The sequence below is a fragment of the Rhinatrema bivittatum genome, chromosome 6 (assembly GCF_901001135.1).
Source record: "Rhinatrema bivittatum chromosome 6, aRhiBiv1.1, whole genome shotgun sequence".
Taxonomy (NCBI): Eukaryota; Metazoa; Chordata; class Amphibia; order Gymnophiona; family Rhinatrematidae; genus Rhinatrema; species Rhinatrema bivittatum.
In genome coordinates, this window is record NC_042620.1 from 75,725,628 (window position 1) to 75,752,522 (window position 26,895).

The 26,895-nt window shown below is 42.4% G+C and overlaps 1 protein-coding gene across 28 annotated transcripts in view; it reads right to left on the bottom strand.

The window, feature by feature from the left end:
- NEB (nebulin) overlaps nucleotides 1–26,895 on the bottom strand; it is a 421,259-nt gene that overhangs the window by 70,315 nt on the left and 324,049 nt on the right. For 23 of the 28 annotated variants that reach the window (XM_029605466.1, XM_029605487.1, XM_029605488.1 and 20 more), the window contains 15 exons: nucleotides 26,589–26,693; nucleotides 23,275–23,379; nucleotides 22,474–22,578; nucleotides 20,923–21,033; nucleotides 19,082–19,192; nucleotides 18,124–18,234; nucleotides 17,743–17,844; nucleotides 17,388–17,492; nucleotides 16,073–16,171; nucleotides 6,335–6,445; nucleotides 6,103–6,210; nucleotides 5,250–5,354; nucleotides 3,527–3,631; nucleotides 2,711–2,821; nucleotides 1,621–1,731 (listed from right to left, as the gene is read on the bottom strand). In XM_029605466.1, coding sequence (XP_029461326.1) covers nucleotides 1,621–1,731; nucleotides 2,711–2,821; nucleotides 3,527–3,631; nucleotides 5,250–5,354; nucleotides 6,103–6,210; nucleotides 6,335–6,445; nucleotides 16,073–16,171; nucleotides 17,388–17,492; nucleotides 17,743–17,844; nucleotides 18,124–18,234; nucleotides 19,082–19,192; nucleotides 20,923–21,033; nucleotides 22,474–22,578; nucleotides 23,275–23,379; nucleotides 26,589–26,693 — 1,605 coding nt within the window. The remainder of the gene's footprint in view (nucleotides 1–1,620; nucleotides 1,732–2,710; nucleotides 2,822–3,526; nucleotides 3,632–5,249; nucleotides 5,355–6,102; nucleotides 6,211–6,334; nucleotides 6,446–16,072; nucleotides 16,172–17,387; nucleotides 17,493–17,742; nucleotides 17,845–18,123; nucleotides 18,235–19,081; nucleotides 19,193–20,922; nucleotides 21,034–22,473; nucleotides 22,579–23,274; nucleotides 23,380–26,588; nucleotides 26,694–26,895) is intronic. The other 5 variants (XM_029605476.1, XM_029605470.1, XM_029605491.1 and 2 more) reach the window with 2 other exon arrangements.

Here is a 26,895-nt window from a genome sequence, read left to right on the forward strand (position 1 = left end):
GGAAGGGACTGAAGAATGGAATGATGCAACCTGCCTTGATACTTAGATATGAGGTCTAAGGGAAGCTCCAGCCTGATTGGTTCCTGGATGGACATCTCCCATAAGAAAGGAACCAGATCTGTCTCAGCCAAAAAGGGGCTTTGAGAATCCTGGTCCCATTGCCTTTCTTGAGCTTTAACAGAACCTTCGCCACTAGAAGAATTGGAAGATATGCCTACAGAAGGCCTCTGCCCCAATGCAGAGCAAAAGCATCCAAGGCTAGCTTGCTGCATGCCCTATGGTGGAAATAGAAGAGTGGGACCTTCCTGTTCCAGGGAAATATGAACAGATCCACCACTGGAGTTCCTCAGTGATGAAAGATCTAGTTCGCTATCCTCTGTTCCAGGGGCCACTCATGAGGTAATAATGACTGGCTCATTCTAACCACAATCATGTTCTCCACTCTGGTCAGATAAGTGACCCTGAGAACCATTCACTGAGAGATAGCCCAGCCCCACAGCTGGATGACCTCCTGAAACAGGAGGTACAAGCTCAAACATCCTTTCTGGTTGATGTAATATATCACCACTTGATTGTCCATCCGTACAAGAATAACTATGACACAATTTTTCTGTGCCAGGATCCATCAGATGATGTCATCAATGTGGGAGGATTCCCATTCTGCTTGTCCTCGGAGAAAATAATGTCTTATATTTGTTTCATAGTGTGTTCCCTGTCCTAGTACTATTTGAAAGAGTAAATAATTTCCTTTGAACTTCTTCCACCCCACTCATGAATTTATAGACCTCTATCATATCCCCTCTAAGTGGTTTCCTCTCCAGGCTGAAGAGCCCTAACCTGTTTAGCCTTTCTTCATAAAGAAGCCATTCTAGACCCTTTCCCATTTCTAACATTCTTCTCTGTATTTTTTCTAGTAGTCCTATATCTTTTTTTAAATGTTTCCCTTCTAAAAATTCCTTTACTCCTATGCATTTTGGTGGGAGACAGAGAAACTCTCTGTGATCTTGCCAAATATCCTGTCTTAAGAGCTTTCAAATGCTGGCATGGAAGGTATAGAAACAGAAATGCACAACAATACAGGGAACTGCAGCAAAAGAAAATGTTGTCATAATGCAGGACTAAACCTGGAAGAAGTTTTCTTTGCTTGTTATAGTAGAAAACCGAATAAAACAGCTAAAGTACAGATTTTGAGGTCCATATTCCGTCTCTGGCTGGCTAGGAAAGTTAGCCGGTTAACCTTATCTGGCTAATTAGCCAGGATATTCAGCAGCATAGGCACACCACTTAACATACCTGGCCATTTTAAAGTTAGCTGGATAAGTTTTCCTAGCTAATTTTAGGACTGCTCTTTGGCTGTCCTAAATTTATTTATAACTTATCGAAGCGTCTTACAAACATGAGTAACATCAGAAATTTAAAGATGAATTTTTAGTTCTTCATTGCCCGTAAAAAAGCAGATTTGATAAAGGTATAGCACATAAGAGTAACAGGATTTTCGGCTTCCTAACAGGGTTTTCATATGCTATGAATTCAAAATTGCATTAATTTGCCTTATGGATTCGTTGGGTAGAAGGTTCCTCTTTAATGTCATTCTGGTCACCATCTGGCTGGTTGGCCTACCTCATTCAGGATCTGAGTTGCGTTCTTTGCTCTCAACAAATCCGGAGTCTCCTCCAATATAGTCAGACCTTTACCTCTGATGGTTTCATCTAGATCCTTTCTGTACTCTTTCTATGGAACAAAGAAAACAAGGAAACTGCAGAAATAGCTCTCAAAGATATTTCTGCCACATTTTTTGCATTAAACAAAAAACATTCTTCAATTTTCTGAACATCAAAAAGTATAGGGGTAGATTTTAAAAAGGTGCATGCAGGAGTACTTGTGCACGCGCTACCCGGCGTGTGCACATGTACACCTGATTTTATAATTTGTGTGCACAGGCGCGCACAAGTCATAAAATCAAGGGTCGGCGTGCGCAAGGGGGTGCACAATTGTGCACCTTGCGCGTGCCGAGCCACGCTGCCTTCCCCATTCCCTCCCAGGCCGCTCCAAAATCGGAGCGGCCTGTGAGGGAACCTTCCTTCCCCCTAACCTGACCTTCCCACCCCTTCCCCTAACCTTTCCCCCCCCCAGCCGTACTCTAATCATCCCCAAAATTTTTGTTTTACCTTTTGTGCCTGCCTCTGGGCAGGCGCAAGTTACGCGCGCCGGCCAACTGTCGGCACGCGATCCCTCGACACAGCGGCAATGGCTGCTGTGTTGTAGGCCTCTGGCCCTGGACCACCCCACCCCACCCCCTTCCTGCCCCTTTAGTAAAACCCCGGGTCTTACACGCGTCCCGGGGCTTTACGTGCGTCGCCGGGCCTTTTGAAAATAGTCCCGGCGCGCGTAACCTTTTGAAAATCCGGCCCATAGGTTTTCTTTTCCTTGGAGACAAACAGTTACAGAAAGACTATGGATGAACATATAATACAAGAAAAAAAAGTATAAACAGTTGACGTTTTGAACAACGCACGAGTTACAAGTGTTTAACTACAGAATTAGAATTGACTTGGGCATACAGATGTTGCTAGTAGCTATACATTTACATGAACACATGCGTCACACACTGGGTTAGGTGATAATGAACAGGTGTGAGAAATAAAATGGGGAAAAAGAATTAGTGGATTAATCTAACTGGTAACAAATTAAAATACAGAGTGGATGCTACCTCGCTTGCTATTTTGGTTGCATATTTGACATGTATTAGTGATGGTGTGACCTCCAAACCAGCAAGGTTTTTGCCTTTAATGTACTCTTCAAAGTCCTTCTTATATTCTTTCTGATAAGAGTAGGAAGAGAAAAATTAAATATTCAATGCATGTAACTCTAAACAATGTGGATAACTATCACACAAAAAGTGTCATTTGTATGATGTATGCACAGGGCCTTAATCCAATAACTCTGTACTTGTGTCTCATGGGAAATAGCACTAGGCTGTGTGTTTCTAACTGCCAATGTAAAGAGAGGTCTGAAGAGGTGAACATGACAGCAAACACTTTATGGAATACCAAAACAATATGACCCAAATATCTTATACAAGTGTTTAACTTGTATAAGTTTACAAGCATAACAAAACGTTTTCACATTCCAAGCCGCCAGGGAATAGCTGCTTGAAAGAAAGTTAGAATAGGAGAAGGAAAATTATTGACATCAACCCACAAACAAGGATTATACATCATCATAACCACCAGTTCACATAGAAAATGATTTTTTAAAAAAGATTTCCTAGAATCTCTTGTACAATTTTTTTTCTTGGCTGTGATAACCTAGACATCTAATACAAGCATTTAAATTAAAACTAAGGTGTAATCAGATACTTTTCCAGATGTTATGGCTTATATACACTATATTCTTATTTATATATGATTAAAATGTATCCTTCTGATACACTATGCAAAATGCACTCCTATCTATGAGACAATTTTGCTTGTTTTCATGTTTAATAGATTCTATGATTTAACTTTGTGCTAAATATTGATCTTACCTCACTCTGCATTTGCTGTGCTTCCTTGGCAGTGACATATGTTGGAGTTTCAAAATCCAGCATGGCTTTTCCTTTTTCCTTCTCATACTTTTCCTTGTATTTGACCTGATAATGCAAGACATGGGGAAGTAGCTAAAGCAGTGGCTAGGAAAGCACCATTAAATGTGCCATATATTCATCTCATTTTGGAATGACTGTTTACTCCAGTTCTGCAATCTCCTGCATGTGATGTAAATATTCAAACCTCTATTGACTATTTTATTGTATATTTTATGAATCGTCTGACATACTGTTTTATTAATCATCTATCATAAAAATTATATGAAAATTGGTTCTTACCTGCTAATTTTCGTTCCTATAATGCCACAGATCAGTCCAGAGAAGTGGGTTGTGTATCTCTACCAGCAGGTGGAGTCAGAGAGCAAAGAACTTTGAGCACTGCCATATATAGAAGAGTGCCACCTGCAGTCCCTCAGTATTTCTCTGACTCCAGCAGGTGGTAGAGATGCACTCCTGCAGTCTTAGTTAGAGTCACTTGGAACCCACCTAAGAACTAATTTATTTGGGAGCACTGATCGATACCTTGCTTGGCAAAGTTTTTCTGGCTGTGGACCGGGTGACAAATTTACAAGGTCAGATCCATTCTCTTCTTCGGAGGAAGAGTCCCACAGACTGGCATCATCTGCAGCTCCTGGGCTCCATGGCTTCCACTCTGGACCTGGTCCCATGGGCATTCGCTCACTTACGACCTTTACAACCTCTATTGACTATTTTATTGTATATTTTATGAATCGTCGGACATGCTGTTTTATCAATCATCTATCATAAAAATTACAATTGAATTATTATTGATCCTCAAGAAAAAAACCATTTATTTCAATTTTTGTTGCATTTAAAATGTATATATAAATTTTAAACATTTTATAAACAAAATTCATTGCACAAATCTATCTAAAAAATATCAACACAGCTGTCTTTTGAATACTGTTTTGTGAGGACTAAGGTTTATTGCATGAATCATTTCATCTCTGAACAGCCATTGCTTTTATTACTTTTTTAGCATGTGGGAATAATTCCCGTTTTCTGGAAAATTCTATTATCCAGAATAGCCTTGGTCCAATCACTCTGGATAAAAGGAATTCTGCTATATTGACTGTATTTTTTTAAAAATGTTTTTCTGTAGGAAGATTAAAAGACATTCCCCTGAGACATGTAAATGTCACCCTAACAAATTTGTGCTAGGGCATTTGATATTTTTTAAACAGATTGGTTCAATTAATTTTTTTATTAAACATTTAGAAAAATAGTTTTAAGTGCAACAAATATTGATAGCAATTATTTTTTTCATTGGAGTTCATGATTATTTGAATTATTGGTGCTAACAGAAACAAATTGTGTCAGAAGATTCATAAAGCTTATGATTATCTTATTGATAATGAAGCAGAGTAACTGGGATGCTTGAATTAATTTTTGGAAACCTCTCTGAGGCAGATATTCAGCCAGCCATGTGTGGATAAAGTCAACCACACATTCACACAGAAAATACTGCACATATTTTGGTACACATAAGCCAAAAATGGTTGAAAATGAAAGTTGCATTTTCTAGGTAAGATTTACAAATTTCAGGAAACTAAAATCATTAGGGCTTCAGTTAATAACTTTATATACCAGATGCTATACGCTGGGTATAACATTGTGACAGAGTAAAGCACAGTAAACTTACTTGACTCTGCAGTTCAGATGCCTCCTTTACGTGAAGTTGTTCAAGTGTATCTGGCACCACATGGTAGTGACCCTTACTCTTCTGAAACTCCTTCTTGTACTGGTACTGAAGGGAAGGGCCAAGAACCACCTCAATAAAAGCCTAATAACATCGCCTCAATATGCCCAGCCAATCAAAAAAGACTCATGTTATGTATAAAAAGAAAGATTAAAAATGAGAAAAAAAAAAGCAGATTTCAAAAATGTTAAAAAGGATATTTTTCATCTTCCTGGACCACTTGAAAACGAGCAAAAATATATTTAGAAAAAAAAAAGAAAAAAATTAGAAAAAAGCGATATATCTCATAAAAAGAGGAATAAAAATTCGAAAAGGATAAAGTGAATTAATTAATTAATTTGTTATTTCTTGGAATTCTCGGAGTCATTTTTGATCAATGTTGATGTTCTTTAAACTGCGCTACTACAGTTTATGCTGTAGTGCAAATAAAAGAAAAACTTTAGTTACAAAAAAAGTATTAAAGAAAGAAAACATGAAAAGTAAGAAAACTGGTAACAGTTAGTGAGGCATGAGCAGAGGCAGGGGGGCAGGAATTAAAGGGGTTAGCGGATGTGACACAATCAGTGATTCCCATGGTGAAAGAAGGCTGAATACTACAGAGCATGGTTGTATTAATGCTGCTACTTTGACAGGTAAAAAATCAGTAGGCAAGAGAGAAGGGATCACTACCAGATGATGTTCTATGAGCATTAAAAGAGGCAGGTGTTATAGGACCATTAGCAGGTAAGGTCAAAAAGGCAGCAGTAAGAAACAGGGGGGCATCAATTCTACACCATGTTGTTAGTAAGGAGCTTACGTCACTGGCGAGCTTGCTGGTGCTTGTGATGTGATGCATCGAAAGGGATTCAGACATGTCCGTCACTGGTTTGTGGATCTTCTTTAGATTATCTGCCTTATATTTCACCTGCACGCATAAAGGATCAAACAGTAGTCAGTGAAGAAGACCACTACAGGATAAAAGGCATCACTGGTAATGGATATGACTCTACCAAGCAAGGCTCAATTTATTTTAGAGTCTGTAAACTTACTTCGCTAGCAAGAGTGTGAGCATCCTTTAGGGTCTGGTAGATCTTGCTTTCCTTTAGGTTGTACTGTGGCCTCTTACTCCTGTCCTTTGCAAAATTCTCTTTGTATTTCACCTGATTTTAAAGAACAATAGTACAATTATTTCTTGGTTTTCCACAGCTATTTCTGATCCCGCTTCCAGTCAAAAGCCCAAGTTAGGGACCTAGAGGTACTGGCAGAGGATTTTAGTTGTTTACAGCAAAAGGCACATCATCTACTGGACACTTCGTATGATCATGAGAGGCATAAGATCTCAAAGAGCACCCGATTCTGAATTAAAAAGGAAATGACTGGGAAAAGTTGCAAACCAAGACTTGATAGTTGTGAAACACCGTACTTTTAGATTCCATTCTCCATGCTAATCTGAAAATACAAGTTATCTTTTGAGCCACAAGAGACAAAACAATCATTCATTGAAGTGCTAACTGAAATAAAGGGTAAGGATCATCAGAATAAGTTTCATGAATATTTCTCATAATAGAGGGATACTAATTAGAAAGAGTCACTTTACAAAAACTGCAAATATATTCAATACGTGTACAATATACATGTAGGCATATATACAAACACATGTATACTGTTCCGCACATGTACTGTATTTCCCATGAGAAATTATGAGTTGGTTAATATAATTTAACAGAGTATTAGCCCAGCCAATTGCTGGTTATTTGCTTATGGCAGCAGACCAGTCAAATATTAATTGTGAACAGTATCTGTCGTGTAACTACAATGTAATTAATCTAGTAACAATTAGTGTCACCAATTTTAATATTTTATTATTAAGATAATTAACCATAATCAACTGAGAAGTTATGAGAGTTTCCCTGGAAAACTGAGCTCCATATCCTGGATCACTCTCCCGTTAGCAAAACAGGAAAAATGCCACTGGCAGGACAGGCTGCCGGTGATTCAAATCTTCCAAAATTAAAACTTTTTGATTCAAAGAATTTGGGGTGGGAGGGGGTATCAATGTAGGGGGGTATCCCCTTCCCTGTTTTCTGTACTTTCTCTCAGTTACATGTAAACCGATATGATGTACCCATGAATACCGGTATACAAAAGTGTTAAATAAATAAAATTAAAGTGCGATCATTTTGGTCAATTACCATGGCTGACATCTGAAAATGAGGGCACCAAAATCCCCCCTCCTGCCGATGCAGTGCTACTTACTACCCTAACAAGCAGCAAAAATAGTGTGTGTGTTATTTTTACTACAATACCGTGCTGTATTGTGGTGATCTGTGAAGAGAGTTACTGAGCCCACGCGTGAAGGATAGATTTGTGCTTGGAGAGGGACATCTTCAAATAGTCCATGAAGGCCTAAACTGGGTGGCTACAAAGTACGTGCAGGCTTTAGCCTGAATGTTCAAAGCATTAGCCTTGAAAATCTGCAGCTTGTCTCTGTACGTACGTATACGTGCACACGAGAAGTTGCACCCCCTCCGGAGCAGGTATAGCTTTCAGTGCATACATTTATAGGCGTGCTTCCAAAAATCAAAAGTATCGGGCTAATTCTGACACGAGTGCACGTGTGCCCGTACATGAATGTATCAGTGTGAGAGTGGCGAGGTGCTTGAACTTTAAATCATGCGTGCACTCGCGCGTGTATGATTTAAAATATGCTTACCGCGCCTAAGTAGAGTGACTTCACGCATCTTACATAAGACTTTGCTGATTGAACACATGCATGTAAGCGGATTTCACAACATGCTCGTGCAAGGGACATTCCCAGTTTTCCCAATTTTTCCACCCATTTGCCCAGACAATCTCGAGGTCATCCAGATCCCCCCTGGTACTTCATCCTTCCTGCTCCCCAGGTGACCAGGATCCCTCACCCTGTCGTGCAAGACCTAAAACATGAGATCTGCAGACTTGCTCTTCATCAGGAGCAGCAGTAAAGTTGAGCGGCTAACAAGCCGCTGTGCGCTGCGACCTCCGGTTTTAAAATACAGAATTACACGTGTAAGAGTTGGCCCTGCACCACCCCACCCTGGAATGCCCATGCCCACCTTTTTTCCGCTTCCTTATTTTTTTGCTCTTGCACAAATTGCGGCTTTTAAAATCCATTGTTGCTCACGCGAGGCCCACATACTCACATTTTTGCAAGAGCAATGCTTTTAAAATCGACCCCTACGTGTGTAAATGCTCCCACTCGCCTCGATACTGTCCGAGTGTGGGAGAAAGTACATGCATAATCAAGTGTCATAATGTCATAATGCCTCTGTATCACTCCATGGTGAGACCGCACCTTGAATACTGTGTACAATTCTGGTCGCCACATCTCAAAAAAGATATAGTTGCGATGGAGAAGGTACAGAGAAGGGCAACCAAAATGATAAAGGGGATGGAACAGCTCCCCTATGAGGAAAGGCTGAAGAGGTTAGGGCTGTTCAGCTTGGAGAAGAGACGGCTGAGGGGGGATATGATAGAGGTCTTTAAGATCATGAGAGGTCTTGAACGAGTAGATGTGACTCGGTTATTTACACTTTTGAATAATAGAAGGACTAGGGGGCATTCAATGAAGTTAGCAAGTAGCACATTTAAGACTAATCGGAGAAAATTATTTTTCACTCAACGCACAATAAGCTCTGGAATTTGTTGCCAGAGGAGGTGGTTAGTGCAGTTAGTGTAGCTGGGCTCAAAAAAGGTTTGGATAAGTTCTTGGAGGAGAAGTCCATTAATGGCTATTAAACAATTATACTTAAGGAATAGCCACTGCTATTACTGGCATCAGTAGCATGGGTTCTTCTTAGTGTTTGGGTAATTGCCAGGTTCTTGTGGCCTGGTTTTGGCCTCTGTTGGAAACAGGATGCTGGGCTTGATGGACCCTTGGTCTGACCCAGCATGGCAATTTCTTATGTTCTTAAGTTGCACATATACGCTTCCCCACCCCACCCCCAGATCTCTGTTGGTTTGCGTCTGTCTGGTTGGTCTTTGGGGTGCTAGAGCAGTGTATGCATGCATGCACGCACGCGTGTGTGTGCGTATATGTGTGCGTGTGCACGCACATGTATGTGCGTATACGAGTGTATGTGCATATGTATGTGTGTTTCTGGCTGGATATGTGAATGAATGCGAAAGAGTGTTTGGTGAAAGGCAAGTGGAAAAGCACAGGCTTCCTCTAGCAACTCTTTGCCCCCTATTTCTCCTTTTTCTTTTGCAAGCACACCAGCACCAATTAGCTGCTGCACAGCCCTTCCAGGAGCATGAGGAGTACAGTCAAGATGCGTGGAAAAGTAAATCGGTCATCTGTGAAAATGTATCCAGCACTTGAATAAAAAGGTCATTGAGGTGCGCGCTGTTCTCGCTCAAATGTCTGCTTCTCCTGCAGTGCTTGTTCAGGCCTCCCCTCCGGTGTCCTTTAATATTCCCACTCTCCTTCCCCCTGTCTCTCTTTGCTTCCCCTTTTCTTCTCTCTCTTTCTCACTTTGTCTCTGCTGCTGCAACCAGAGTGCAATAAGACACTCCACGTCAGTGAAACATAGAAACATAGAAATGACGGCAGAAGAAGACCAATAGGGCCATCCAGTCTGCCCAGCAAGCTTTCACACTTATTTTCTCATACTTATCTGTTACTCCAACCGCTGAGTCCAGGGCCCTTATTGGTAGCTTTTTGATTCTAATTTCCTTCTACCCCTGCCACTGATGCAGAGAGCAGTGTTGGAGCTGTATCAAAGTGAAGTATAAGGCTTAATGTTTGAGGGTAGTATCCGTCATATCGAGCAAGTTACCCCAATGTTTGTATTCTCATACTGCTCAGATCAATGCCTTGTTAGATGTTGGCTGGATGTAAATCCTATTCTTCATTCCCCCCCCTGCTGTTGAAGTAGTGAGCTGTGCTGGATATGCATTCAAAGTGAAGTATCAGGCTTAATTTGTTAAACGCACGCTTATTTGTTTACCCAGACTGTGCAATTCAGTCCTTGTTGGTTGTTGTCTGAATATAAATCCTCTTTTCTTCATTCCCCCTGCCATTGAAGCAGAGATAACGTTGAAGCAGAGCTTTACGCTGGATATGCATTGAAAGAGAAGTATCAGGCTTAATTGGTTTGGGGTAGTAACTGCCACAACAAGCAAGATACTCCCACGCTTATTTGTTTACCCAGACTGTGCTACATTGTTGGTTGTTGCCTGAATGCAAATCTTCTTTTGCACATTTCCTCTTGCCGTTGAAGCATAGAGCAATGTTGGAGTCGCATTAACTGTGTGAACATTTATTGAATGAGGGTATTAATCACCAGGTAGTAGCCGTCATTCCCGCAAGCCACCCCCATACCTCTTCTCTTCATTCCCATCCTCCAGGCTTTATGGATCCACAGTGTTTATCCCATGCCCCTTTGAAATCCTTCACAGTTTTGGTCTTCACCACTTCCTCCGGAACAGTGTTCCAGGCATCCACTACCCTCTCCGTGAAGAAATACTTCCTAACATTGGTTCTGAGTCTTCCTTCCTGGAGTTTTAAATCGTGATCTCTGGTTCTGCTGATTTTTTTCCAATGGAAAAGGTTTGTCGTTGACTTTGGATCAATAAAACCTTTCAAGTATCTGAATGTCTGTATCATATCACCCCCTGCTCCTCCTTTCCTCCAGGGTATACATATATAGATTCTTCAATCTCTCCTCATAAGTCATTCGATGAAGACCATCCACCTTTATGGTCGTCCTTCTCTGGACCTCCTCCATTCTGTCTCTGTCCCTTTGGAGATACGGTTTCCAGAACTGAGCACAGTACTCCAGGTGAGGCCTCACCAAGGACCTGTACAAGGATAATCACTTCCCTTTTCTTACTCGATATTCCTCTCTCTATGTAGCCCAACATTCTTCTGGCTTTAGCTATCGCCTTGTCACATTGTTTCGCCGACTTCAGATCATTAGACTCTATCGCCCCCAAGGTCTCTCTACTGCTCCATGCACATCAGCCCTTCACCCCCAAAGAATACATTTCTTTCAGATTTCCACACCCCATATGCATGACTCTGCACTTCTTGGCATTGAATCTTAGCTGCTATAACTTCGACCAGTCTTCCAGCTTCCTTAAATCCCGTCTCATTCTCTCCACTCATTCCAGCGTGTCCACTCTGTTGCAGATCTTAGTATCATCCACAAATAGACAAACCTTACCTTCTATCCCGTCCGCGATTTGGCTCACAAAGATATTGAACAGGCCCGGTCCCAACACCGACCCTTGCGGTACTCTGCTCATCACCGTTCTCTCTTTAGAGTAAGTTCCATTTACCATCACACATTGTCTTCTGTCCTTCAACCAGGTTGCTATCCAGGCCACCACCTTGGCACTCACACCCACGCTTCTCGTTTTATTCACAAGCCTCCTGTGCGGGACCATATCAAAAGCTTTGCTAAAATCCAAGTAGATGACATCGAGCGCTCTTCCTCGATCCAATTCCTTAGTCACCCAGTCAAAAAAGTTGATCAGATTTGTCTGACAGGACCCTCCCTTGGTGAAACCATGCTGCCTCTGGTCCATCAATCCTGCTGCTTGTAGATAGTTCACTATTCTTTCCTTCAGCAGCAACTCCAATACTTTTCCCACCACCGAGGTGAGGCTAACCGGCCTGTAGTTTGCAACCTCCTCTCTGCTCCCACTCTTGTGAAGCGGGACCACCGTCGCTCTTCTCCAATCACTCGGCACCACTCACGTTTCCAGGGATCTATTGATCAGGTCACACAGCGGAGCCGACAGCACATCTCTGAGCTCCCTCAGTATCCTGGTATGAACCTCATCAGGCCCCATGGGCTTTGTCCACCTTCAGTTTTCCTAGCTCTTCCCATATATTCTCTTCCGTAAATGGAGTTTCATCCATTCCACTCCCCTCCAGTTTCTTGTTAACTAGTGACGGTCCTTCTCCAGGGTCTTCTTTAGTGAACACCGAACTGAAGTATTCGTTTAATATTTCTGCCATTTCTTCATCTGTCTCCACCCTTGATCCTTTTCACCTTTCAATTTCAGTATACCACTTTGGACTTTTCTCCTTTCACTGATGTATCTGAAAAATGTTTTGTCACCTCGCTTTACCTCTTTGGCAATCCAAACAAGTGATGCTGGGAGGTGTAGGCCTTTCTCTATCCTGCAATCTCCAGATAATACATGCTTAATGTTCATCATTTTCATGTCTATTACCATAGATACATCAGAAAATGAGTTTAACACTGCAACTGCAATAATTCCATTTACCATGTCTTAAGAGATGCAATAAATGGTAGATGGGAAGACGGGTTTATTGCCCGGTAAATGGCTTGAGCATGTGATAAGTATGTTTTTGTACTTTAGGACAACAGTCTCTTACTGTTAATTTGTGTCTATTTGGGTGCCTGATCTCATCCCCACCACCCACCACCTGCTGCCTTATTTAAGGAAAAAGAGACAATCTTTGAGGGAAAGACATATTTGGGGGGGGGGGGGGGGGGGAGGGGATCAGAATGCTTCCACCCTCCCCAGATCCAAATACATTCATCTATATCAATCAATCTTTCAGCACTTTAATTCTCACAAATACTGTAGCAGGATGAAAGACTGGAACATAATAAGGCCTGTGTACTAATGGGTATTAGTGTTAATGGAGGTGTTAGTTAACATCCATACACAAAGCAATTTAATGTGTGCTATTTATTATTGTTAACACTGGCACCCCATTGGTAATGCTAACACAAAGGAAAGTGATCCAATCATAAAAAGAATTGAATTACCTTATCAGGTATTAACACTTGATGTAGTATCCAGCACTAATACCTAAGACACTTAAAAGAGCCTACTTAGGCCATAAAAGTTAACTATAACTCAGGAGGTCTAGTTAAAAGTAGCAGCCTAGGCTGTGTTAACTTAGACCTCCAGGGCCAAACCCTCTCACCCTTCCTGACCTAGACAATGGCCTTATCAGCCATTCAAAACCTCATCCCCGCCACCCAGCTGGCAAGGGTACGTATGGCCTGACAACCCTCACTACTCATATCCTCCAGGCCGGACCATATCTTTGGGAGAGGGAGGAGGAGTTTTGGGGGAGTGTGGGGGGGGGGGGGGGGGGTTGCCAGTTCATCCCAGGTCAATCAAACAGGCTGATCCAGTTCAAACTTTGCTCCCTGCATGCAAGAAGTTGTAATCCTAATTGTCCCATTGATTTTCCTTAGATAAACAGAACTACATCTCCATACACGCAAGGGAAAAAAAAAACCAGGATGGGATTAGTCTGTTTGGTCCACCTCAGATGAATTTGCCACCCTAGTTGGGAAGGCAGCAACGGCCCATTTTTGAGTTTAGGGAGGTGGTGGGCATGGTTCCTCAAGCTAACCAGTCCTTTCTCTTTGTATGCAGGGCCATGCTGCCATATTCTGTATCTCATTTGTTTCGTACACTGAGACAATAACTGCTTACGTTTCTTGTATGTTAAACTGAAGAATTAAAAAATAAGTTAAGAAAATGGAATTATATGACAGGGTAGTACACAGATCCCCCTATGTGCCTATAATCAGTTCCGGAAAAGTAAAAAAAAAACCAAAACTATAAGAACAAATGAATGCAGTTTTAAAGCAATGATTAAAATGATGACAATAATTAGAAACTTATTGTGATGATCCCTTAAATATATTATGACATCAATTATGCTGAAACAAAAAATGGTTTCCAGAAGCATTAGCAAACAGGACAATTTCTGAAATGACATTATTAGTAACAGAAGATGCGGGGCCCCAAAACACATTCCTTTCTTTTGAAGGCCAGAAACTCATTAGCACTGTCCTCTTTGAACTATTGATGTCCTGCTTTTGTAGCACTGCCTGCCTCTGTTCCTTCTGGAGCTCATACACTTGGAGAAGGCATTGATGATATTTTCCGCAGGCCTTGTAGGCCTGAGGCCACTTTGTATTACTGAGGCTGCTGGCACGCACACGGCAGGTACAAATTGTCCATGTACATTGTGCCTGCACTAAAGCAGGGGAAAAGTATGCATCAGAATTTACAAGCAGAGCTTTTGAAATGAGCATACTTTACATTCCTTTGCCCTGCAGCCAAAAGTATGCACCATTAAAGATCGCATTCTGCTACTCTACTGCAGCTGTAAATCAACGAAGATAACCAATTCGCAGATTTAGCAACAGGCTGGCCTCTAGTCTGTGAAATTCAGAAGCCTTGCAATAAATCTTAGCAGGACAGAACCAACCTGAATATCTTTGGTGTGGCCTAAGGAAAAATGCTGCAGCTCAGTGCTCTGGCAGGGCACTATTCCCACTGGCAGGGCGTCACTGGTGCTAATGTCAGCCCTGCCACAGTTTAAATATCCCCAAATATTCACCCCATTTTTATTTTTTTTTTAATATTCCACTTTTCGCACTTTTTTCAGCGCTTCAAAGTGGATTACATTCAGGTACTGTAGGTATTTCCCTATCCCCAGAATGATTTGGGACTTCTGCTGAGCAGAGACTGCTGACAGGCGAAAAGGGCTTAGGTTGTACATTTTGCCTGGGTGAATTCGGGCCTGATAAGTGTGATTTTACACGTAGGAAAAGTCCCTTCAAAGTGGGTGATAGAGACTTGGCCAACAGAAATAAAGTCTGAATCAAGTCCACGGTTTATTTTAGATGCACCAGAAAGAAACTAATCAATAGAATGGAAAATACAGAGCAGCTGAGCAGGGAAGTCAAATGATGCATTGTCAATGATAAAAGGAATGTGGCTTCTCTTAGAGGAAATACAAAAAGAGGACGTGGAATAAGTTAGGGCAGCCTCCTTCATCCCAAAACATGACTGGCCTTGCTTCCTGCCTATGCTACCTGTTCCAAAAGAGAAAATGCTGGGCCTCGGGGACCCTCATACACCAGCCCTAGTAATGAAACCTCCAAGGAACAGCTCAGTCCACAGAGAACTAAAAACTACACAGATGGCATCACTTTCTTTGCTGGTTTTGAAGGATTATTAAATAGGGCATCTTCAGTAATTCAACTGTTTCCCCATTTTTCGTGCGGTAAGTTTTCATGAAAATAGTGTCAGCTCCAAGGTTGCAGAGACTCCTATATATATACTCTTCAACGTAATTCAGCAGCTATGGACATCTACAATTCAGGCAGGGTGCAAGTACATGCAAGTACAAGCACAGGTTTGGAAAACACCCCTTTTATCTCTTGGCTTTCTTATGAGAAATACTCAGGGGCTTTTATACACTCCTGTAGTGGCAAACTATGATACAGTCACCATTTTTCAATGGGCAGGATTACCAGAAATGGATGGCAAAGCACGATCAGCATTATGGCTTTTCCTGCAAAAATGCAGCTGCTGTGGTGAGCAAGGCTCTTCAAGTCAGACCAATTTTCTCTAGGATTCTAAATGGGCCCCTTGGCAAGCTTTGAGGGTCTGCATCAGTGTTTCTTTGTATAGTCATTTGTCGAGTACCCTGCCCAACCTGGGCTACATGCTCAGCCATAAGGAAAAAAAGGGTGTGTTTCGTGAAAAACGGACAATTCTCATTCCATTTTTTCTTTTTACATTCTGCACATCTGATACAACAGGCCTGATTTATCGAGACCATGTCCAAATCAGGCCTGCATGTCATCAGAAGAGTGAAATCAGCACATTTCCCATTTGCAAGACAAGTCCTTTGCATTTCGCTAAAAATGACAAAGATAGACTGGAACATGGAAGAAGACGATCATTCAAAGATCTGGCATTCCCGTTCTTTTACTTTAAATCTGTCTTACGTGACTAATGAGGTCACTTGATTTCTTAAAGTGTCTCATCCATGGAGTGTCATAAGATGCAGCTCCATGCCCTCGCATTGCTCCTTTGATGTATTCGGCCTACAATGTGCAGCAAGATGGCAAAGTCAGAACATCAGAGGACACCAGACAGTTAGGAGCACATGGCTGCTGTAAAAGGAAGACGCTGCTGCAGTCCTTGCCGGAAATGTATTCTTGCTGTCCCCTTTGAGGGGAAAAGTCTTGATAAACCTGGCCACGTGCCTTTTTTTTTTTTTTATGTTCACCACTCTTGAAGAATGAAACCGGTTCTCACTAAGCCAGGACATTTGCTTAACATGGAGCTGCCCACTGCTCCCCTCAGACATTTGCAGCCCTGTCAATGATTTGCTCTGTAGCATTAAGAAAATTATTATCATTTACCAATGGAATATTAACGCATATTCCTATAGACCCTCAACAGTACTTCAAAATCATTTTCCAGTTTGAGGAAGTTCTAAAAAAAAAAACCAGGTAAAGAGATCATGAGGTAGGAAGAAGAGTCAAAAATAATATAAGGAATTATCTTTTCATTTAAAGGGATGTGTATGAGGGATAGATTTAAGATTTTGGCACCCATAACCAACACTGGAGAATGGGATATGATTTTCCCCTGGGGATCAGGGAATGGGAGAAAGAGCCTAAGGTTTTATGGTAGTAACCCTTTGAAGCAGTGCCAGCCCCTAAAGAAAGTGGGAGCAGGCTCATTCTTGGCCTGGGTATTTGGCACCCTAGGCAGTTGCCTATGCCTAAATCCAGGCCTGAGTAAATACCTGGAACAGCCTCCCAGTGGAAGTGAGGGTGGAGAGCAAAAAGGATATCAGGGATAGAACAAATATTTAGGACTTTAGTGGTAAGGATGTGAGGGTAAGTCAGAGATCCAGTAGGGTCTGTAGCTACAGCATACGTAGGGAAAATGGGAGAACTGGATGGACTTGGCAATCATAATCTGTCATCAAGTTCTCAGTTCTTGGTTTCTGGGTTGATTATGTAGAAAGTCTCCCCGACATTATGATAGTTCATATTTTATAGGGTCACCCAGCCTTAAGAGTAAAAAAAAAAAAAAAAGAAAATAGTATTGCTCTCCATTCAGCCAAAATGGCTAGACTTCTTTGACTGGCAAATTGTTGATGGCACGCTAAGCTCTGGAAGGGAGATATGAAACTTTTTTTTTTTAATTTACTTGTGTGAGAATATTTCAAAAGAGCTGATTTTCAAGATAACTGTTAAAGTTCAGTTTTAAAGTATTTCACAGCATAAACATATCTTGTGTTATTACCTGGCTTGTAAGTTTGGATACTTCCTTGGCCAGTTCAATATCTGGTCGATCAAGTATGGTTATACCTCGACCTGCTTCTCCACGTGCTTTGGCCTTATATTGAATCTAAAGAGAAGATGTACAGTTCATTGCTGTGTGTACAATATATGTATACAAATCTATTTGTCTCTTTGACTAAACACAGTTCTTGCAAACAAGCAATTTTAAGATTACAAGTGCTGGAAAAGGTGAAGGGAGTTCCGATAAAATGGGGAGCAATTTAGATGACAATCTGTCTTTATATCACTCAGCATTGTAAAGAGAATCCAGTTTATTCAACAATTATATAAGAGACAGACTGCATGCAAATACTCACCTCACTAACTAGTTTGGCAACCTGGGTTGCCTTCTTGATATCAGGTCGATCTGCTATAGAGGTATAATGGAGGTTAGTCTTGGCATCTTTTTTGTAAGCCACCTAAAGAGGAAAACACATCAACAGGTATAATAAATATTCTATCGTTAACAAGATGATCTAATAGCACTTTGCTCTAATTATTAACTAAAGAGGATTAGCACAAAAAAATATTTCTAAAGGCTTACTTGAAACTAATTGAGAAGAGAGAATATGAATGTAAAGAAACAATCTTGTTACCATGTAGCAGAAAAAATGGGCATAACTCAAAATACTGATAAATGTGTTCGCCGTTAGAATTATTTACTGAAATAATGCTGATAATGCAAGAAGAAACCTTACATTGCTCTGGCACTTCGCCACATCCATGGCATGTTTTATTTCTGGTGGCTCCAACATAATAGAGTAATTAGACTTGCCCTTCTCCTTCTCAAACTTCTTCTTATAATTTTTCTAATCAAAGCAGAAACAAGAAGTTATACAACATCCTTGCAATGCACTCACAGATGTGGAATTACAGAGGATAAAAGCATCTTCCCAATAGCCATCACTGGGCTTCTCATTGCCATCCCTGTCCTCTTAATAGTCATCACTGGATGTTAATGGTCATCCTTGGGTATTATCATAAATCACTAATGGTCATCCCTGTATTGTAATAACCATCATTGGACTATAACAGGTATCACTGGACACTAGAAGTCATCATCAGGCTCTATGTATGGTCAAGGGAATGTGGAGATCCAGTGTGCTGCACCCCAGGACTTCCCTATTCCATTCTCACACTGATCCCGACGCATTTTATTCAGGAGCAGATGAAGCAAAATTAGCGTCATGTTTCAAAGCTGGTCACCAGGACAAAATGTACGTGAAAGAGCAGGATATCTGAAGCCATCCTGCTAACCACTGCATAGAGGGCAACAGAATTCTGTAGCCAAAAGGTCATTTTCATAGACAATTTTAATTTGTTGCTACGTTTAACTTAGCCAGTTTTTGGTAGAACCTACCATATTAAATTAGCTGGGGCTAAACACTTCAGCAAAAGTGCATGAAGTTCAAAAGGTTTTATATGTTCAAATTATACACAGCAGTAAATACATCTCTGCAGGACAAAGTCAAACATCTCCCGAGCCAGATCAAATATCTTTATCACAATATGAAAAAAAATAAAACTACCGATATTGGACCACAGTAGAATACTTAATTTTAGAACAGAAAATGAAGATGATATATTTTAAATAAACATTTTCATATTATCATTAGCTAGTTAAATTATACAGAGGATGATACTAAAGTCATTTACCTCACTAAGAATCTTGGTCATTTCTTTAACATGAGCTGTCTGCTGCGTCTCTGGCAGGGTGGTGAAAGATGGGAACGGAAGCAGCTTTTTACCTTCTTTTTTGTATTTAGTCTGATGAAAACATAAGAATTTATTTTAGAAAGCAAAATGTCAAGAATAACTTCAGATAGTATTTTCTCCAGTCAGGATAATAGGTCTAGAGTTTGTAGAGCACCCCATTCCCTGTACAAATGCACTAACTCAACATGCAACGTATTTATTACTCACTTTTCCATTTTCTGACAGTACTAATTGTTACATAAACCTCTGGTGCCCCATGCCCCTGTCCCCCAATGCCCAGAAATGCCAAAGCTGAAACCTCACTTTGCTGGAGCTTTCCAAGCAAGATGGGTATAGAATAAATGTAAAGGAAAGAGGAGAGCAGAGTGGGAGGGGCATAGAAAGGAAAGTGAGTAGGGCCGGATTATGTAAATGAAAGCAAAGTAGGAGGGGCCTGTAAAGAACAGGAGAGTGGGCGGGGCATGCAAAGGACAATAGAGTGAGAGGCATAGAAAGGAGAGCACGGGATAGGAGAGTGTAAAGGCAAGCAGGGTGGGGGGGGGTATGAAAAGGAGCTTGAGTAGGGCAGAGCATGAAAGGGTAGCAGGATGAAAAGGATGTGTAGAAGAGGGAGGGGTCAGCAGCTGTTTCTGTGATGCACATGCATTCTCCTGCCTGTGACTTGGCCAAGCCACAAATGTCTCCTCCTCCTCCACATCAGGAGTGCCGGATCTTCTGCTGTCACAGAATTTGCAGGACAAATGACTGGCTCTAAATGCAAGATTCTCCCCTCCTTACCCCCTATCTAGAAAAGTCTTTATTTTGTTTGAGCCCAATTCAAATTTTCTCTGCAGGAGATAAACCTCATAATAAAGGTTTGTATAATATCATAAAGATTTCTCTGGTCTCTATTGATGGATTAGTGTCCCAAGATCATTCTATTTATGTCTCTCCTAAGTTCCCTATTCTATTAGTCAGCAATAACTCACTCTATCTATCTAATACAAATGGATCAATATGTTGGCCTTTTCTGTTTACAGTTCATAAGATCTGATGTTGAAGCTAATTTAAAACATCTTTCTCTGGAGGTCCAAAATTAACCTGATAAACTGATCTGGCTAACTTTGGAGGGCTATTCAGTAGTACAGCTGCATTATTGAATATAAGTTTATCTAGCTAACTTTAGGACAGCATTACAGCATGATCAGTGCTAGCTGGATATGTTGCCTCAAATATTCAAAAGTCAGCATTTAATCAGGTAACTTGTGAATTATCTGGCTAAACGCCTCTGAATATGGACCTCTTGAATGAAACTTTTGCAATTACTTTGAATAGTATGTGCTTTGAATGATGTTGCACCAGTTCCCTGACGTCTTGTACGTTGTAATGACAATTTTTAAACCCTGCAGACTTGCAACTCAGCAAAGTTTCCCTTTGACAATTTGGGATTGAAAAACATTGCAGGCATGGATTATACTCCTGCTTCATCTTGCTCTAATCCTGCCTTCGATCCACATCTTTATTGCCTTTGATTAAAAGTACCTGCGTTGTGAGCAGTGAGTATATTTTCTTTCCCCACTGAGTGAGAGAGCAATTTTCACTAGTGGGGATTCACCCAAGTAATTCATTTGTTAACTAGGCAAATCCCTTTGAAAACTGCCATCTCCATGTATTCTTACTAATGAGAACAACTTGCATTTATATCGTATCTTCTTTCTACACCGAAACACAATGCATTTTATCATAAAACGCTGAAAACACACATCTTTCTTCCATCAGATAAAAGAGTATTGTTTTATTACCTCTGATGCAAGTGAGCTGGCAGATTTAGCATGGATTATCTGAGGTGTGTCTGGAACCACCCCAAAAATTCCCTGATAGGTTCCCTTTTCGTACCTCTCTTTGTACTTCACCTGCAAGAAAAGATATCGCGCAAGGTTAAATCTGTGAGGCTCCTGTCTACAGTTTCCTTTCGTTCTGGACTCTGCCTTGCTGTCTTTGTCCAGCACTGTATTCCATCTTTCTTGACTTCTGATAAAAACCTCAGGCAGATGTGTGACAGCTGATTCATGCCCCCTTGTGACATCAGGGATCTCTCTCTCATGTGTCAGTCCAGCCTTTTGGAATGAACATCTATGTACGTGTGCAAATGTTCAATTCTTAGTAGCTTTCTATGTGCACTACAATGGTATGAAAACTAAACATAAATGCTTTGATTACATCATTTTTTGTCTAAATTTACCTTTCCTGGCCAAATATATATATATAAATATATATATATGAGGTTCATATTCAAAAGCCATTTAGATGGATAATTCAGAAGTTTTCCATCTAAATGGCAAATGTGGAATATCCAGCCTCTTAGTCATCTAAATTATAGCCAGATAAGTAGTAATCTGGCTGTAATTTAGCCGTATATAAAAGTGGCATTTTGGATGTTTTCTAGGGAGGGGCTGAGATATCCAGCTAACCTAGCTCATAAGCGGGCCTTTTGTGGCCAGATAACATGCTACTTAACCGGATATCTTTAAAAGACAGAGGCAGCGCTGGAAGCGTAAACTTCAACATAACGTATGCTTCTTCTTTGTGGGTGGGTGGGAAGGAAGGCGGGGAGGCAGCCCGATGGGACCAGGAACCAGCGTAGAATACTGGGCACTTCCTCAATCTTTAAAAAGTTTCTTTTTGGGTGGGGGGGGGGGGGGGGGAGAGAATATGGCCTGACAGGGTCATAATACCCAGCTGTGTTTGAATATAGCCGGTTAGGATTTTAGTTATCTGGCTATATGTAACCGTACTTTAGGCTGCTATTTTCAGTGGGATAAAGATCCCGCTGAATAGATGGAACAAGTTATCCAGCTAACTTTAGCAGGATAATAATTTGTCCTCTAACCGGCCTACTACATATGGACTTCATATCTATAAATATAGAAAGAGAGAGAGAGAGAGCCTGTATTGTAGATCTGACATTTGTTGCATCCTATAACTACCATTTGTATGTACAAAGTGCTGTTTTGGTAAAATGCAACAGTTTACTTCACTGATCATATCAGCTAATGCACTACATGTGTAAACTGATGTTTTTCTTCTGTGTCTTTAGGTTTCCAGCTCAATCAGAACTTGACTTTCATGTGGGCTGTGGTACAATGAGCCTTTATTCACAACTTCCTGGCACTTCCCTAAACATGTGAGGCCCCTGTTATCTAGCCTAGTCATCCCAAGGGTCCTCTACCTGAGGACCCCTCCTATACCTGGCACAAGCATATTCTTAGCCAGCCAGTGTTACTAAATGTGCAATGACTGGGACTTCCTCCTTTCCCTCTAGAGCATCCCCATATTTCCTACAGAATACTCACATCACTATTCATTTCTGCATTCTTTAGTGCCAACACAGTATTCTTATCATCGGTGACAGACAGCTTGCATCCCTTGAGGAATTCTCTGTCCAGCTTGTACTCATACTACAAGAAGGGGGAGAGAAATTTACCAGCAAATCAACTAAACCCACACAGAAAGAAGCTCACTGCATGCTCGATTGTAGTAACATTTATTCAGACATTCAGTTTTGAAACAGCATTATCAAACAAATTTGCCTGTTTCTTGATTTGCTTTCTTTTTTCATTTTATTCCTAGGCCTCCCTTCTTCTCTGTTTTATGCATTTTATTTTTTATATATTTTTTTATAGATGTTCATGCTTTTTCAAATAAAAGGTTTGCATCTTTTAACCCTTTGTTTTATAACAATCCTATTTCACTGAGCCCATTTTTAAATTATTCATCCTATATTTCTGCTCCACATGATGCCACATGTGTTTCTGACATGCTGAGAACAGCAGCACCCCAATTTATTTAGCTAAATAATGTTGGGAGTCACTTAGTATGAAGAGTTTTGACGTTTTAAACAGTTCTTCCTTAGGAATAAATAAAATAAGGACCCAGGAGTTGAACTGCCCTACAAATTCTGTAAAGTTGGTCTTCTAGTGGTGCTGCTGTAAGAAACCGATTTACATATTTCAAATACTGAACGCAGTAGAAACAGAGACTAATGTATATAAAGCACTGTAGTCAAAGCTGATAAGGATTTCCTCGCCCTGTTTAATCAACAAAGAGCAAGATTCTCAGACCCTCTTTCCATGATATCTCATAGCGTTCCTTACATCACTTTGCTGCATGGTTGTCTTTGCATTTTGGATGAAATCGGGTCTGTCTGCAGTCCATATCCAGTGAGCCTTGGTTGCTTCATACTTCTTCTTGTAGTCCAGCTGCAGAAACAAGAGAAAGATGAGGTGGAAGCCTATCACGTATTTCTGTTTCTACCTCCTTATGGCAGGGTTGTCTCTCATTTTGGGGCCTATGTAAAAATAACTCATGCTAAAAACGTCTAGCGTGCCCTGGCAATTAAACAATTAAAATAATGTGCAAGTTAAAATGCCACTCAATGAGTGATTCAATACATTTTAGAATGGCTGTGATAAAAGATGTCAACACTAGTATGGTTATGCTACTGTTGTGTATGGGAATCAATAAAATGCATTGGCTAAATAGCATGTGCATGTTATGTACTAGAGGGAGGATAAATAGCGTGATGGTACTAAACTGAGTATGTTTAGTTCTCGTTTCCTCTTGGTTCCTCCTGTTTGCTTCCAAAGGGTATGGAAGCAAGCCTGACATATTAGGATTGTTTATCAGTGCAGAGGGAAAAATTGAGAATTTTACCACATTCCAGGAGAGGAGGTAAAAAGAGAGCAGATTTGCAGGATTGCAGAAAACTGACATATATGTATGTTTAGAACCATCTGTCTTCTGTGTCAGTAAGGGTCTTCAAAGCGCAATGTGAGAGGACATGGTTGAGGTCAGAAGGGAGCATGGAAGGGGGTGACCCAGGGAGGAATCTGGATGCTCTGACTCAGAACACCAGCATCTGATCATTTTCTTCTTTATAACCACCTTATAGCATAGGCACCACAGTGTCTGCATCACACAGTGCTTCAAAGCTCACAGAAATGAGGCCTGTGCTTAAAAAAACCCAATTGGTCAGCTCATAGAAGCTTCTGGTTTGTGGATTGCTTGATTTGTGTAATTCAGGAGAAAAAAACAAATAAAGCAATAAAAAAAAGTCAAAAATCGAAAATGAGGGCTCCTGCCCGCCTGCCAAGAGAAAAGCCAGGGCCAGGATCCCCCTGACCTCACTTACCCAGTCCGGAGAACATCCACCAGTGAGGCGCCTAGGCCCAGGCTAAACTCTAGGCCTTGCGTAGGCCACCTTGGCCTAAGCAAGGCCTACACCCCAGCCAAACCTGGGTCCTGAAGCTGGAGCCGAAGCCTAGGCTGAAGCCCAGACCTAGGCCTGATACTGTGACCCAGCCCAGAGGTTGGGTCCTGATGCCAGGGCCATGGCCAAGATCCAGGCTGGGTCCCAACGCCAGGGCCTTGGTCTGGACCCAGGCCCAATGCTGCAACCTGGCCCAGAGGTCATGTCCTGATGTCTGGGTCTTGACCGGAGCCCGGACCCAGCCTGACAATGTGACCCAGCCCAGAAGTCGTGTCTCGACGCCAAGGTCTCAGCCCGAACACAGGCCCAATGCCGCAACCCAGCCCAGAAGTCAGGTCCCGATGCCGGGGCCTTGGCCCAGATCCAAGCCCAATGCCGCTACCCGACCCAGAGGCCAAGACCCGTCACCTGGGCCTCGGTTTAGGTCAGAACCCAAGCCAAGGCCTGACATTTTGACCAAGCCCAGAGGACAAGACCTGAGGTCTGGGCCTTGGCCTGGGCCAGAGCCTGACACTGCAACCCAGCCCGGAGGTTGAGTCCTGATACTAGGGCCATGGCACAGATCCAGGCCCGATGCCATGACCCGACCCGGAGGCCGGGTAATCATGCCGGGTCCTTGGCCTGAACCCAGGCCCGATGCTGTGACCTGGCACAGAGGCTAAGGTCCGATGCCAGAGTCGAGGCCTAGAACCAGGCCCAACGCTGCGACCTGGCCAAGAGGTGGGATCCCGATGCCTGGGCCTTGTCCAGAGCCCAGACCCAGGCCTGATAGTGCGACCCAGCCCAGAGGTTGGGTCCCAATGATGAGGCCTCAGTCTGGACCCAGGCCCGACCATGCTGACCTGGCCTAGAAGTCAGGTCCTGACGCTGGGGCCTCAGCCCAGACCCTCGCCCAATGCCACAACCCATCCCAGAGGCCAAATACCATCACCTGGGCCTCAGTCTAGGTCAGAGTCCAGACCCAGGCCTGACACTGCGACCCAGCCCAGAGGTCAGATCCTGACACCGGGGCTGTGGCCAGAACCCAGGCCTGATGCTGGGGCCTGGCCTGGAGGCCGGGTCTCGATGCCTGGGCTCCGGCCTAGGCCAGAGTCTGGATCCGGGTCATGACCCAGATCTAATGCCAGGGCCTGGCCTGGAGGCTGGGTCTCGATGCCTGGGCCTCGGCCTTGGGTCAGGCCCAGGCCTAGAGCCCAGACCTCGCACTGCTCCCTCATCACCCTCTTCCTTCTTCTGAAACTGTCCACTGGGATTGCGCCAGTGAGATGAATACCCCAGAGTTAATTAACTCCAGTGCAACCCCAGTGGATAGTGTCAAAAGAAAGGAGAGGACAACAAAGGAGCAGCACGAGGCCTGGGCTATGGGCCCGGGCCTGACCTGAGGCATCGAGACCCGGACTCCAGGCCAGACCCTGGCATCAGACCTGGGTCCTGGCCTGGGTCCAGGCTCTGGCCCAGGCTGAGGCCCCAGCATTGGGACCTGACCTCCAGGCCAGGTTGTGGTATCAGGCCTGGCTCCTGCCTAGACTGAGGCCCAGGTGTTGGGATCCAACCTCCGGGTTGGGTTATGGCGTCAGGCTGGGTCCGGAATGAGGCCCCTGTATCAGGACCCGACCTGTGGGCTGGGTTGTGGCATTGGGCCTGGCTCTGGGCTGCAGTCTAGGTCAAAGCTCGGACATCGGGACCCGCCTTCTGAGCCAGGTCACAGCATTGGGCCTAGGCCCTGGCTCTGGCCCATGCCCAGACTTCAAGACTAGAGGCCCTGCCTTACCATCACATACCTCTGACAGATCAGGTAAGAGACCCCAGCCAGGACCTCAGTCTATGCCCTAGGTGAGGTCCTGGCTTTGGGCCTGGGCCTAGGCTAAAGCACCGGTGTCACGCTAGGGCATAGGCCGCAGCCCCTACTAAATACTTAATAAGCATTTTTCCACCCAGAGACAAATAGGGGAGAAAGCCAGGGCTTAGGATGTTCAGAATATTAAGTATTTCCTGTAGCACGGCATTGTGTTTGTCTCAAACTAAAATGTTTTACTGAGTTCTCCCAGATATACTTAATCGTAATAATGATAGAGAATAAATATGAGATACTTTATGTCAGTACTCATGTGGACTCCAACTTATGCCTCACACAACAAACATATACATTCAAAAAGGTTTGCAGAAAGAAGGAGAGAGAGAGAGAAGAAATAAACTTACATTGCTGATGCATTTGTAGGCCTCCTTCGCGGTCTTGATCTGAACAGCATCGGGAATAAGGTTGCAGTGGCCCCTACTCTTTTCATACAGTTCTTTGTACTTCAGCTGCAGAAACGAATGACATTCAGAATATTTCTTAATGAAGTTTAAATAGGAGAAAGCGATGACGTGGCATAAACAGTCTTTAAAAAGAACGTTCAGTTTAAAAGAGTGCATCAACTTTTAACTAGCGGATCAAGCTGACATGCTCCTTCATGATGTACAGAAATGAAATGTAATGCTATATATATATATAATCTCAAAAGAA